Below are 15,582 nucleotides of genomic sequence, written 5' to 3' on the forward strand. Positions count from 1 at the left end.
AGAACCACTGATCCCTTTTGTGCATCTCCCACCCTACTCCCACTGAGGAAAGATATGAGGTTGAAATTATCCTTGCCTTACACTGTCCCTGTCAGTAGCTTTCTTATTTGACTCATGAAAATTCATATACAGTCTGCCAATAGTTCAGAGTACAAGAAATATTTGAGGACTGAGTTTGATTGCACAAACAGGCAGGGCCTAATTACCAAATTAGTTGGCTGCTTAAATAATGACCTCTTTTCAGAGTTTATTTAGACCCCAATTCTTAAATAAGCTGTGCCCAATTACAAAGTTCTGGTTCAAGACAAAACCACTCTCCCTGTAATCTCCTGCCCTTCCACAACCGATGCTTCTAATTCCCACCAGCTCATGTCATCTGAATGCTTCACTCTGGCACTCAGTCTTACCCTGTTCCCCAAACCTCTCGCTCTCCTGTCCCTTGCTCTTTCATTTCCTGATACTACTAGTAGTCACTACTCTTTCTTTGGGAAACTACTCACTTAGCTCTTATGTCCTGGCCTTCAGTTATCCTGTTGTCAATTCACTTCTATTATTTTTTGTTTCCTCCCCAAGTACTTCATTCCAGTTAGCATTTTCACATATGCATAAGCATCTATACTAATAAAAGGGTAATATGCGAATTAGATGGGATAGACCAGATGTCTTCCGGACAAGCCGCAGCGGCTGCGAGGGCCGAGGAGGGCCGGCAGCCTCGGTGGCCAGCCGGCAGTGGCAGCAGCAGTGGGGCAGTGCCTTCCCCTGATCAGCCCGGTCGCCTCCCACAGAGGGAGGCCAGAGGCAGCAGCAGTGGCAGGGTGATGGGGGTGGTGCCTTCCCCTGATGGGCCTGGTCGCCTCCTGTAGAGGGAGGACAGACTGCAGGGAGCGGGCCTATGCCATCAATAGGACATCCCCTGAGGGCTCCCAGACTGTGAGAATGGGCAGGCCAGGCTGAGGGACCCCCCAGCCAAGTGCATGAATTTTTGTGCATTGGGCCACTAGTATTTTTATAAGGAAGAAAAAAGGGAACATATGTAAAACACATACCTAAGGGGGAGAATTCATCCCAAAGATTTAATCACCCTAAAGTACTTAAAGCAGATTTATACTTGTCACTGGACTAGGTAGTCAAGATTGAAATGGCTCCTTTCATGAAGAATTTAGTTTTAAGGTTGTTGCTAATTTCTAATGGTTTTAATAACGATAGAAGTTTCCTAAGACATTCTGAAGCAATTACATCCTGGGGACCATACTCCAGTGCCAGTTCTGAGGCAGAAAAGGCTATTGTGTCCAAGAGCTTACCATCTGATCACACTTACATGTTTTCCATCTAGTAGGATTCTTCTAATGTTTTCCTTTCGTCAGATGGTTTTCATTAATAAAAATCCTCTATAGTGCAATAAGATATGGTCTCTACCAGGCTTTTTCTACATTCATTAGGTTTCTGTTACCTACTAGAATAAGTCCTGCTTGAAGATTCTCTCACATTCCCCAGGTTCCTTTCCAGTGTGAAGTTTCTGATGTTTAAGAGCTGTGTGCTCACTGAAGGCCTTCCCACATCTGCGACATTCAAAGAGTTTCCCTCCAGTGTGAATTCTCTGGTGACTAAATAAAGTGCGAGTTCTGATTGAAGGCCTTCCCACAATCAAGGCACCCATAGGATTTCTCTCCAGTATGAACACAATAGTGTTTAATAAGATCCGAGCTGAATGTAAGTTTTTCTCCACTGTTAATTCTATGATGTTTCATAAGGTCTGAGCCCTGATGGAAAGTTTCCCCACATTCTTTACATTCATATGGTTTCTCTCCCATATGAGTTAAATGATGAGTGATAAGGTCTGAGCTGCCTTGGAAAGTTCTACCACACTGATAAGCTTTCTCTTCTTGGTGAATTCTTTGCTCTTCTCTAAACAACTCATCCTTGCTGAATGTTTTCTCACTTTCTTTAACTTTCTCTCCAGTATGAAGTCTCTGATGTTTGAGAAAAGCTGTGTGCCGGATGAATGTTTTTCCACATTCCTTACATTCATAGGGTTTCTCACCACTGTGGATTCTCAGATGTTGATTAAGGAGTGAACGCTGCCGGAAGACTTTCCCACATTCTTTGCACTGATAGGGTTTCTCTCCAGTATAAATTTTCTGATGTGTAACAAGGTAAGACCTCTGGCTAAAGGCTTTCTCACATTCACTGCACTCATAGGGTTTCTCTCCAGTATGAATTATCCAATGCCAAATTAGATCTGAATTTCCCCAGAAAGTTTTTCCACATTCAGTACATTACAAAGGTTTTTCTTCCCTATGAATTCTCTGTTGTTTGATAAGGTCCAAGCCAGAAGTGCAGGCTTCTTCACATTCAAGTTTCTTTCTTTTCAGTATGCAGTCTCTGGTGTTTCAGGAAAGCTGTGTGCCCACTGAAGGATTTCCCACATTCACAACATTCATGGTGTTTCTCTCCACTGTGAAGTCTCTAGTGTTCAGTAAGATCTGAACGCTGCTGGAAGGCCTTTTTCACATTCATTACACTTGGTTTCTCTCCAGAATGAATTTGTTGATGTGTGACAAGGTGTGAACTTTGACTGAAGGTTTGTCCACATTTAAAACATTCATAGGGTTTCTCTCCTGTGTGAATTCTGTGATGTATTGTAAGATCTGGGCTTTGATTAAAGACCTTCCCACACTCATTACATATCTTGAAGGTCTTCCCACACTCTTTACATTCATAGGGATTCTCGCCACTGTAGATTCTCTTATGTCTGACCAGCTTAGAGCTCTAATTGAAGTCTTTCCCACATTCATGTATATATAAGGTTTCTTTCATGTATGAAATCTCTGATTTGTAATCAGGTCTGAGCCCTGATTAAAAGTTTTTTCACACTCCTTACATCATAGGTTTTCTTGATATTATCAATTTTCTCATGTTCAGTTACTTCTGATTTCTGTTTGAAGCTCTGTCCACAGACCTCATATCTGTGGGATCTTCCTCTGGCAGAAAATATTTTTCCTCCTTCATTACATTCACAGCCCCTCTCTCCTGCAACAGCTTCCTTAGTAATGAGATTTACTTTCCTAATACCTCTCTCTTGGGAAGTGGGCTGTCTCACTGTATCCCTTAAGGGGCTTAACCCAATGCCTCAATGACCTGTGTTCAAGGCCACTGGTTTCAACTAACCCACATTCCTGGGAGATCTGTCTTTGGAGTCTTCCTGATACAACCCTTGCTGAATCTTTTTCTTCAGAAATTTTCCTCTTTGCCTTCCGGGCCTTCATCTTATTCCTGGTCTCAGAATCTGAAATGATAAGTAGGCCATAATATAATTTCTAAAATACACAAATCATCTCTCACTATGCTGGGAAGTTTAAGAGGGAGAAACAAAGAAACTAGAGGAGGACTCTACACCAGAGGGCCCAGACTCAGACCTTTTTAGAGAGACTGTGATTACCACAGGAACACGCACCCTACCGGCAGAGAAGAAATGTGTCAGGCGCAGGCTGGAGCTGCTGTGTGGGAGTGGTCTGTGGGTGGTGGGAAAATTCACTGGAGGAGGCGGGCAGTGGAGTTGGTTCTCAGGCAGTGGCCTCTGTGAAGGGATAGAAATTTGCTGGATCCTGTGTATAATAAAAAAGCACCAGGAAGAGAAGTTCCTTTCTTTTTCTTTTCTTTCTATTTGTTTTTTTACAGAGAGGAAGAGAGAGAGAGAGAAATGTCAACATGAGAGAGAAACATCGATTGGTTGCCTCCCACACATGCCCTGACAGGGGATCAAACCCGCAACCTGTTCTGTCAGTAGTCATACTTATATGACTGGAAGGTGAACCACCATCTTTTAGTGTATGGACGGTGCTCCAACCAACTGAGCCACACCTGGCTAAGGCCCTTTCTTTTACAATGGGCTTGCATTATCCCTCCAACATCCTCTATTGGCAAAAAATCTAAATCTTGTGCCAGCTGGCAAAGGAGAAATGGTCCAGATCCAGTAACATAAGCAAAGCAAAACCAAGGATTTATAGCAGAAGCCATATTGAGACTGGTAGGAAGGATGGAGATGTGAAAAGGACTGGTCCTGTTCCCCTGGATTGTGGCTGAGATTCCAGAGGGATATCATCTGCAAAGGTTTCCCCTGAGAAGCATGGGGTCTCAATCCCACACTGAGCTTCTAAGCCCAGTGCACCAGAGCTGGGAAGAGGTATCCCCATAACATCTGGCAGATGTCTGGGTGCCTTGGGCCTTTTGCTGACCTTTCAGAGTAGAGGATTTTAACACCTTATTTACACCAATGGATAGATCTTCAAGACAAGGAAACAGTGGCCTTAAATGACACACAACTTCAGAGCATTTCACCCCAAAACAGCAGAATATGCATTCCTTCCAAGTGCACATGCAACATTTTCTAGGACAGACTACATGTTAGGCCACAAAACAAGTCCCAATAAATTTAAGAAGATTGAAATCACATCAAGCATCTTCTCTGACCATAATGGTATGAAACTAGAAATCAATCACAAGAGAAAACCTGGAAAACACACAAAGACATGGAGGCTAAATAACATGTTACTAGACAATGAATGGGTTAACAACAAGATCAAGGAAGAAATCAAAAGGTACCTTGAAACAACTGAAAGTGAGAACATAACCCAAAACCTATGGTGCACAGCGAAAGCAGTCCTAAGAAAGAAAATCACAGCCCTAGCCAGTTTGGCTCAGTGGATAGAGTGTCGACCTGTGGATTGAAGGGTCCCAGGTTCGATTCTGGTCAAGGGCACATGCCCAGGTTGTGGGCTTGATCCCCAGTAGGGGGTTGTGCAGGAGACAGCCAATCAATGATTCTCTCTCATCATTAATGTTTCTATCTCTCCCTCTCCCTCTCTGAAATCAATAAAAATATATTTAAAAAAAAAAAAGAAAGAAAATCACAGCATTACATGCCTACCTTAAGAAACAAGAAAAATCTCAAACAATCTAACTTTACACATAAAGGAACTAGGAAAAGAACAACAAACAAATCCCAAAGTAAGTAGAAGAAAGGAATAATAAAGATCAGAGCAGAAATAAACAAAATAGAGTCTTAAAAAAAAAATCAATGAAACCAAGAGCTGGTTCTTTGAAAAGATAAGATTGACAAATCTTTAACCAGACTCATCAAGAAAAAAAGAGAAAGGACACAAATAAATAAAATCAGAAATGCAAAAGGAAAAGTAACAACTGACTCCACAGAAATATAAGGAACTGTAAGAAAATATCACAAACAACCATATGTCAACAAATTGAACAATCTGAATGAAATGGATAAATTCCTAGAAATATACAATCTTCCAAAACTGAATCAGGAAGAATCAGAAAATCTGAACAGACAGATTACAACTAATGAAATTGAAGCAGTAGTAATTATAATAATAAAAAACTTCCTACAAACAATAGTCCTGGACTGGATGGCTTCATAGGTACCAAACATTCAAAGAACTAACAGCTATCCTTCTCAAACTATTCCAAAAAGTTCAAGAGGAGGGAAGACACGCAAGCTTGCTAATACTTTACAAGGCCAGCATTATCTTAATTGCAAAACCAGATAGATACTACAAAGAAAGACAATTACAGGTCAATATCCCTGATGAATATATATGCTAAAATTCTCAAAAAATACTAGCAAACCAGGTCCAGCAATACATAAAAGAAAGATCATACACTATAATTAAGTGGGATTTACTCTGGAGATGCAAGGTTGCTACAATATCTGCAAATCAATAAACTTGATGTACCACATAAAATGAAGGATAAAAATCATATACTGGTAACACTGTTGGAACAAACAATTTTCTAAAACACTCCTTCCCTTGGCACCAATGATAAAAAGTCTACCATGAATTTTCTATCACCTATTAAAGGAAACAATAGCCTCTTTTTTACTTACAACACCGTGTTAGCATCCTAGGGCTGTCATAAAAAAGTCCCACAAATTGGGAGGCTTAAAACAACAGAAATGTATTCTCACAGTTCTGGAGGCTAGAAGTCTGAAATGAAGAAGCTGGCAGGGTGGCTTCCTTCTGAGGCCCTGAGGGATAACTGTCCCATGCCTTGCACCTAGCTAGCTTCTGGTGACAGCCGGCAATCCTTGTGTTCCTGGCTTTGTAGATGCATCACCAATCTTCATGGGGCTCTCCTTGTGTCTGTCCCTTCACATGGTCATCTTCCTGAAAGGACGCCAGTCACATTGAATTAGGGGCCCATTCTATTCCCCTAATTCACATCATCTTACCCACATTGCAACAACCCTATTTCCAAATAAGATCACTTTCTAAGGTACTGGGGATTAGGGCCTCAAATATATTTTTTTGGGGGAGGGACACAATTCAACCCATAACAATAGCTCTACTCTATAATTCACCTAAAAACAAACCTATGCTCTAGAATCCTAATTTTCCCATATACGATGCTTCTCCCCATTCCATCTGTTTGCCCATGACTCTCCTACTTGTGATACCCTTCCTACTCACCTCTGTCTACATCTGGAATTAGAAACTCAAATGGCTGCAAGAGGCCAGGCAGTTAATCAGGAATGAAGCAAACTAGAAGATAAATGACAACTGACACTTGGCTTCAGTGTCAGGGATACAATGGATTTAGTGGAGACGGGGGTTTGGACATTTTATAGAGTCTAAAGGAGTGAATTGCTACTCAACTCCTGCTAATAGCACCATGTAGGCATGTGGGCCCTGTTTGGCCATATCTGATTTTTCAAGAAATACTGAAAAATCTAGATTTTTGTGTGAGTGGATGTGAAAGAAATGGCCTGATTTAAAGTTTTGGCCACTAATTAAATAAAAACAAACAGCATGAGCTATGAAAATGTATCTACAGGCCAGGGGGGCCATCATTTTTCAACCTCTGACTTACATAATTACTTTCCACTGTTGCAGGCTCAGCTCAGTTAGTACCTTCTAACCATTTCAATCCTTTTTAATTCATACTCTTGTGTATGCATTAGGCTTTGCTAAACAACTATCAGTCCCTGCCTGGAGAGGGGCTTGGAAGACAACAGCCCCCCCCCCCCCCGCCCCACACACACCTGAAACAAGGTATTAAGTGCTTATGAATTAGACACGAAGCAAGCACTAAATAAACTAAAAAAGATGAAAAACCTAAGGATGGAGGGAGGGAGGTGGCAATCCTGGAAGGCTTCCCAAAGAAAATGACTGTTGGAGCTACTCCTAAAAGGCTATGCAGCAGACCTTTGCAAGGAAGAGACCAGCCTAAAGCCCTCCCTCCTCTGAACTCCAACAGTGCGAATATTTTAGATCAAATGTTAGCACGTGTCTGAACCATACAGTTTGTTACCGTCCAGTTTAGTCTCCCCAGCGGGAGCGTAGGCACCAGATCTCATACATTAAGTTACCCCTACAAACGTGACTGCCACAGCGCTGGGCACGGAATGGGGTCAATTTACGCCTGAGGGTGATTCTGGGTCTGGGGGAGATGCAGTCTGCGAAACCCACAGGAAGAAACTGGAACATACTGGGGGCGGGGGGGGGGCGGGGGGAGGGCCGTGGGCGGGGCACACCGAGACCCCGAAGAGGGGGAAGGCCCAGCCCCACGCATCAGGCACCCACATCCGGAGGCCCCAGCCTCTCCCCACTTGGAGAAAAGAGGGGTCCGCCTCCTGCCTCGGGAGATCTGCTCTCCATCCCGCTTCCCGAGGGAACCCGGGTGCCGGGGTCCCCAGCTCTATGAACGCAGCGAGGCCACCCCAGCCTCCCGCTCCACTGGGGCCCCCTCCACGCCGCCATCGCGCGGCTCCTGCTCCTCACCCCGGCGCGGAGCCAACGTCTTGGACACCGCGACCCGGCGGCGGCCACATGCGGCGTCTCCCCAAGGAGGCGGCCGCCCTACCCCCTTCCGACCCCGGCTCCCCGCGCTCCCCTAGGCCGCCTCCCACGGGCTCTGGTGCCTGCTCTGCGCAGACGTGGCCGGCTGGTCCCACGCTGGGTCTCGCGTGAGTCCTGACCTGGAGGGTCCTGCCCCGCGCAGCCGGGTGCACCTGCCGGCGCCGGCGCCGAGGTGTGGAGTCCCCCGGGGTCCTAGACTGGCCCGCGGCCGGGCTTCGGCACCGTGGGTCTGGGTGGACCACACCATCAAATACTTTTACATTTTTGTTTTGCCTTTTAAATCCGCCCCCCTCCCCACCCCGCATGCCATTGCGGTCTCAAATAGAGATAAACAAGGATAGGATACGTTCTGAAGTCAGAAAGTCGGACAATAGCTGTCCCACTTAGGAGCTGTGTGACTTTGGGCAAGTTACTTAACCGCTCTGCGTCCCATTTAATGGGTCATCCTCCTTTTCGGCACGGGTTTTAAATGCTGTTTTTATCATTAACTAAATTTACATGTGTTTGGCTATGTATTTTGAGTATGTTTCTGTTCACTTATCTATTTTGTGTTATTTATTGAATTTATTGGGATGACAATGGTTAATAAAATTATACAGGTTTCAGGTGTAAAAGTCTATAATACATCATCTGTATATTGTGTTCACCACCCAAAGTCAAGTCTCCTTCCGTCACCATTTACCCTCTTCTACCCCCCCCCCCCCCCCCCTTTATTCTTGGCTTTTGGAAGAGCCCAAGCTGAGACATCTCTTGTTGGGACACACAGCAATTTCATCTCCCATCCTTACTCTTACTGAGTTTGCTCCCTTGTTTGTTGACTGTTGATTGGCCAGGGTGGGAATGGCCCCAAATTGAGCTAATCAGTTACGCTTCCCTCACTCAGTTAAGTGGCCCAATGTGTTCGCTTATCTATTTGTCTCTTCTCTGATAGTAAACTGTTATAATTATCGTGAGCTTTTAAATACAGTATGTTTTAAAATCTGGTAGGGCTGGACCTCTCTCCATTTGCTCCCCCCGCCCCCAGAAAAAAATGTAACTATGAACATTTTCTCTATTTCTTACTTTACTTTAAAATAATAAAACAAAGGTTTCTGGTTTTAATTTTTGTTTTGTTTTAAGAACCAAGATACACTTAAACCAGAGGAAGAATGAAAACGGAGCTCCAGGGAACAATAGTAGCTACATTTTTGTTGAGAAAGATATAGTCATGTGGAGAGTGATTTATTTTGGCCCTGATCCGTCAAGATTGTGATCCCCGGTTAGGGCACATACAAGAAGCAACCACTAATGAATGCATAAATAAGTGGAACAACAAATTGATGTTTCTCTCTCTCAAATCAATAAATAAAAATGTTTTAAAAAGAGTGATTTATTTTGGCTTTTTAGTTTTTTGTGTTGTGTGTGTGTGTGTGTGTATGTGTGTGTGTGTGTTGAGTGTTTAAGAACAAAGAACTCTGTGATCTCTTCTGGGCTTAATACGCTGCCCTGTCAGAAGCGTGAAATTGTTATGTAATTCATTTGTTCTACAAATGGAGTGCCAGGCACTGGTGATGCAATGAATGTTGAGCAAAACCTCGGGCCCTCTCATGGAACTTGAGGGGGAGGTATTTAAACAATTCCATGAAGAAATCAGAAACGATAACTGTGGTGACTGGAGAGCACACTAAGAGCCTAGAAGATTTTGATCTAAGATGAAGGACAGTGAAGTAGTAGAAACCCAACTCTAACTTGAGCATAACTTGTCTCATATAACAGAGAAGTCAAGGGGGTAGACTGGCTTCAGGAAAGGCCAGAATTCAGGGATTTAAACACTGTCATCAGGACTCCTTTCTTTCTCTCTATCTCTTAGTCTTGCTTTTCTCTGTGTTGACTTCATAGATTTCTTTTCCCCACACAGAGATACGTTCCAGTGCCCAGGATTACCGAGGGAGTGCATCTATAGCTTCTGCTTGGATTACATGTCCAACCCTGGACCAATCCCTTTTTCCGGGGGATGAGGTACTTTGATTGGCCAGCTGGATTTACATGTTGGAATGTGGGAAGGGAGCCTTTACTACAAGGCCCCTAAAGTGATGGCAAGAAAAGATATTTTTGTTTGTTTGTCATTATTTTTACCAGAAAAATGAGACAACTCCTTGGACAGGCAAAGTAGCAGACGTCTACTATGAGAGGCTATAGGGGAAGAGAGTTACCGGCAGCAGGAATTACATGTGCCAGGTCCTGTGGCAGCTGGCAAGTCGTCTGAGAAACTGAAGACCAGTGTAGGTGGTCAACAAGAAGTATGCAGGGTTGCATGAGATGAGCTTGGAAAGATCAGGCCATAGAACATTTGGAAAACCATCAGGCTTTTTGGCCATATCCCAAGGGCAACAGAGACCTGTTAGGGGTTAAATGGGCCTGGGTACCTGAGAGTGAGGAGGGGGAACCCTCATTCCACTGCAACTGCACAAGAGACTCCAAGCCAGAGCTGCCTAGCCCAGGCCCCTGGGAATTCCTGACCATAGAAACTGTGAGATAATGAAATCATCGTTGTTTTAAGCCAGTAAATGGGTTGTGTAGCAATGGCTAAACAGGAATGTGAAGCATCTGTCATTATTATGTATCAATTCCTTCTGCCATGTTCTTACTCGTCAGTGGCTTTGCTTGTTATTCAAGCAATTTCCCCCATCACTTTTATGTACTTGTGTGGAAACCCTTCTTCTTTTGTTGCAAGATTTGCAGTTTTACTTTGAAATAGATTTTCATTGCACAGTATTTTTATTTTATTAGACAACGTTTACATCACCGGAGGGACAAGATGCTAACTAGAGAGGTGGGGACGGACATGAATATTAAGTGGGGAGGGATTTTTGCAAGGGGACTAATTGGAAGTTGATGGGTGAATATTTTCATGTTTTGATGAATTTTCCCTTTCCAGACTCATAAACGTGGAGACGAAGATAATGGGTATTTGAAAATTGAGGGCCCCAAGAGTCATGTTTAGGGCAGGCCTGCTTGATTGCGATAAAGGGTGAGGAAACTTGATTCCCTTCATTGTCAGAGTAATGGTTTTAGGTTGCCTTTGAAAGCTTCTTAATAATCCATGGCCTCTTTCATAATTGTTATTAATGTTCCTGAATCACAGAGCTAAAAGGCACTCTAAGATCATAACCTTCTATCTTTTTAGAATGCAATCAGCCTTCTTTCTTCCCTTCCATCTTCTCTCCTTCTCTCCCCTCCTTCCTTCTACAATATTTATTGGACCCTTCATATGTATTAGGCATTGAGGATATATCATTGAACGACAACAACAACAAAAAAGGCATTAAAAAGGCTATGAATGTGTTTTTCTTATTAACAACAGTTACTGAGCAGTTACTATACTTTGCTTTTTTTTTCTGCCTGCACTTTTTAAATTCTCTCACCATGTAAATGAGAGACCATGCAAAGTCAAGAAAAGAGGAGAGACCCTGCTGGCGTGGGTCAGTGGTTGAGCGTCAACCTATGAAGCAGGAGGTCATGGTTTGATTCCTGGTCAGGGCACATGCCTGGATTGTGGGCTTGATCCTTAGTGTGGGGCGTGCAGAAGGCAGTGGTTAATGATTCTCTTTCATCATTGATGTTTCTATCTCTCTCTCCCTCTCCCTTCCTCTCTAAAATCAATAAAAACATATTTTAAAAAAAGAGGAGAGAAAGATATTTACATGAACAAAATAATCTAGTAGTTTGTTTTAACCATTGGTTTTGCAGTATGATCTGAGAAATGTTAAATTTCACCTAAATTATCTTAAGAAAATCCTTCAGTGTACATGAAAATTACAGGGGTACCAAAGAGCGCTACATCGGTTGTATTATTTTTAGAAAGACCTTTAAATAATTTATTTATTTATTTTTGGTCTGAATTACAGAATACCCCCAAACAAAATATGGGCAAAATTTGTTAACAAGGATCACTCTGCCCATAATGTGTGGTCATCTTAAGGCACCATTAGATGGCAGTGTTTTGCAGCTTGTGGTAATTGACAGATTAAAAAAATCTGAAATACACCTTTACTTTTAGACAATAGAAAAATAAGCTTATTAGTTATACAAGAATCTCATGGCTTTTGGCAATTTCTACCGTGTGAGCTAAATGCTTACATCTGTGAAAAGATGTTCACAAGATAGAGTTAATTTTTAAAGGAAGTTGCAGAACAATATTTATATTTTTTCCCTGCTGCCTCTCTCGCTTCCGTCCTTCCACAAATACTTATGGAGTACCCACCACATACTAACATGTGCTAAGAACTGGAAATATATAGTGAGCAAAGCAACAATAGTGCAGCCTGCATGGATCTTTAAAAAATATTTTTATTGATTTTAGAGAGGAAAGGAGAGAGAGAGAAACATCAATGATGAGAGAGAATCATTGATGACTGCCTCCTGCACACCCCACATTGGGGATCGAGCCTGCAACCTGGACATGTGCCCTGACTGGGAATTGAACCCGGGACCTCATGGTTCATAGGTCGACACTCAACTGCCACACCAGTCGGGCATGCATGGATCTTGTAGTCCCCTGTGGATGGACTGTAAGATGGGCATTGGTTCCACGTTCTCATCATAACCAACAATACTACCAAGAGCATCGCTGTGCATGTGCTTGAGTTTCTCTTGGGCTGTGGTTCTCAAAGTGTGGTCTGGCCATGAGATCAAAACTATTTTCCTAATAATCCTGATGTTATTTGCCCTTCTTCATGCTTCCTCTCTCCTGAATGTACAGTGGGGCTTTCCAGAGGCCACATGGAGTTTACCTTGCAACAGATTTACTACAGAAGCAGACGTGAGAATCTGGGTGCCTTTGATTAGGTTCGTGATTAAAGAGATTCGCAAAAATCTAACATCATGCCATGCATGCTCCTTACTAATGGTTTTGTTTGGGTAACAAGTGGTAAACATTATTATTTTAATGAATATGTTATTTATATTAACATGATTTATTATTTTAAATAATAAGTATTTATATTTTTTCTCGGTTTTAATTTCCCATAAGCTAAATATCAAGAGATATCTTCTGCATGAGCAAAATCTCTTTGGTGTCCTGAGACCTTTTTAAGACGGCAATGGAGACCTTGAACCAACAAGTGCGAAAGGGCACATCTCCTGTGGTGGGGCTGCTGGGTCATACAGTGTCCATATTGTTAATTTTACTAGATGCTGCAAAACTGCACTCCAAAGTGGCTAAAACAGAACTTAAAAAAACCCTGGGTATAGTTGTTTTTCTCAGGCAAATCTCAATTTATAAACAATTGCGCAATTATTATTAGACTAGTTCAGTGATACAACAGATTTGATCTATGAAATATTGATTCAATATCTTTTCTAAACAATGATAAGGCATGCAGGATGATATTTATTTTTCATGAATTCAGAGGGAGTTTTTTTGGACACTGAAAATAGTGTCGTAGAGTACAACATTGAATGTATCGGAAAATTTATTTTTGTTTGGTGCCTCATGGGACGTAGAGTATACAAGTTATGCAAATAAGCTTTTTTACCCGCAGGGGAATTTCATTATTCTTAAATACTACCTTCTGCAATTTTTTTTAAAACCTAAGCCATGTTCCACTGACACTCAATTTGTAAAAAGATTATAAGACAGCCCTAGTGGGTTAGGCTCAGTGGGTAGAGCGCCTGCCTGCGGACTGAAGGGTCCCAGGTTCGATTCTGGCCGGGGGTACATGCCTGGGTTGCGGCTCGGTCCAATGTGCAGGAGGCAGCCAGTCAATGATTCCCTCTCATCATTGATGTTTCTATCTCTCCCTTCCTCTCTGAAATCAATTAAAAAAATTTTTTAAAAGATGCTAAGACATTTAATGTAAAAAAAAAATTCAGAGGCTGTTAGTTTAGAGGTCGCTTTATAATTGACCAAGGTTATTTGGGTTGTTTTTTGTTGTTTGTAGACTAGTCAAGGGTAGCTGATCTAACTGAACTAAATGCTGGCAATAAGATGTGGGTAAATATAAAAAGCTGAGTTTTACAGTTGAAGAGTCAAGATGCAACAGTACTAATTGGCTGTTTCTTCCAAAGCTTTTACATCTGTTAGTAAAATGAAAGGTAACCACAGTCACATAAATAACAATTATCTGTTATTTATGGTGAAGGGCTTCCAGCAACCAAGTGTAAATCTAGGTGAGTTTTTATGCCTCTTGGCCACGGCGGAGCATGCTGCGCCCACTCAGGGAAATGGGTGGGGTAAGTTGGAAAGGGGAGCACCCCACAAATGAGGGGCCCTATCTGAGCAGTAATAATACTATTGATTCCGCACGCATCACAAGAACAAAGGGAACTTATTTTGTATCTGTTGTTGGGAGATGGTCCAGCCGCTGGTGGGGCTGAGGGAACGGAATCTTCAGTAGAGAAGTTATGTGTGTCAGTAACCAGGCTCCCAGCCGGTCATGGCCTCTAGAGTTGATAATCAGGCTTCAATATGTTTAAGTGTGGAATTCCATATGGAGGGTCCTTTCAATGGGAAGATAAACCAGAATTGCTGGCCTTAGCCTTTTAGAGCATTGGCTTTCTTTGCACCACTTCAAGCAATAAAGAACTTAGAAACATCCACTTCAGCTATTTATTTGATAGAAGAAAATGAGACCTAGGGAGGATCACCTACTCATGCGTTTACTTGAAAACAACAACAAAACCCTGCCATATATATGTTTTTTGTTTGTTTGTTTGTTTTTTGCCTATCCTCACCCAAAGATACTTTTCCATTGATTTTTAGAGAGAGTGGAAGGGAGGAGGACAGACAGAGAGAAAGAAACATTGATGTGTCACATCGATTGGTTGCCTCCCACACAGGCCCCCTGACCAGGGCCAGGGATCAACCAGAGCCAGGAATCGGGGACCCAAGCTTGCAACCAATGTACGTGCCCTTGACCAGAATTGAACCCGGGACCCTTCAGTCCGCAGGCCAGCACTCTATCCAGCACTGAGCCAAACCAGCTAGGGCTGAAAAAAAAATATATTTTTAACTCTCACTCTGTGTAGACACTGACCTGATCATGAAGAAGTACAGTGAACAGGTCATCTATCATCCAAACCAGGGCACTTTTGAGAGTAAAAGGGGGTGCTCTTAATAATTACACCGAGATATCAAACAAAAGTCAAAACTGTCCTGGGCAAACCTGAATGTTGAGTCACCCTAAGACATAATCCTAGTCCTCAGGAGCCCAGTATCCAATGGGAAGGGGAGATGTGTAACCACAAGGTGGGTAACTATGCATTGTGATAAGTGCAAGAGAAATGCCGAGGAAGGATGCACCTGCCCCAAGGGAAAGAGCTCCCAGAGAAAGCGGTGCTCCAGTGGGTGCTCAGGGGTGGGTCACAGTTTTGTGGGCAGAGAAGGAGGGGAAGGGGTTCCCAGCACAAGGAAGAGGACAGACAAAGTCTTAACCATTTTGATGTTTCGGGGAGCTGGTCAGTTGGTGGTGGAAAGAGAGGAGTTGCTGAAATGAGCCCGGTGGGGACCAGGTAACCAGGGCCTTGCAGGGTGTGCTAGGGAGTGTGGGTTTTATTCTTGTCGGAACAAGGAATTCTAAGCAGGGCCAGGACCGAATCAGATTTGTATTTTGGAAAGTTCACTCTGACAGCAAGTGGGAGATGGATTGGAGGAGAACAGTCAAGAAGCTTTTGCATTGAGCCACATGAAAGACAATAAGACCAATGTTAGGCAGTGATGGTAGGG

At 42.8% G+C, this 15,582-nt stretch overlaps 1 protein-coding gene across 1 annotated transcript; it reads right to left on the reverse strand.

Moving 5' to 3' along the window:
- Positions 1-998: 998 nt before the first annotated feature.
- Positions 999-3,266, reverse strand: ZNF594 (zinc finger protein 594). The gene is given in 6 exon segments (XM_036341657.1): positions 999-1,612; positions 1,614-2,354; positions 2,356-2,798; positions 2,801-2,884; positions 2,887-3,118; positions 3,120-3,266. Coding segments are annotated over 6 exon segments (1,806 nt in total). The 3' UTR covers positions 999-1,453.
- Positions 3,267-15,582: the final 12,316 nt, after the last annotated feature.

Source organism: Myotis myotis, unplaced genomic scaffold (genome assembly GCF_014108235.1).
Source record: "Myotis myotis isolate mMyoMyo1 unplaced genomic scaffold, mMyoMyo1.p scaffold_m19_p_17, whole genome shotgun sequence".
Classification (NCBI taxonomy): Eukaryota; Metazoa; Chordata; class Mammalia; order Chiroptera; family Vespertilionidae; genus Myotis; species Myotis myotis.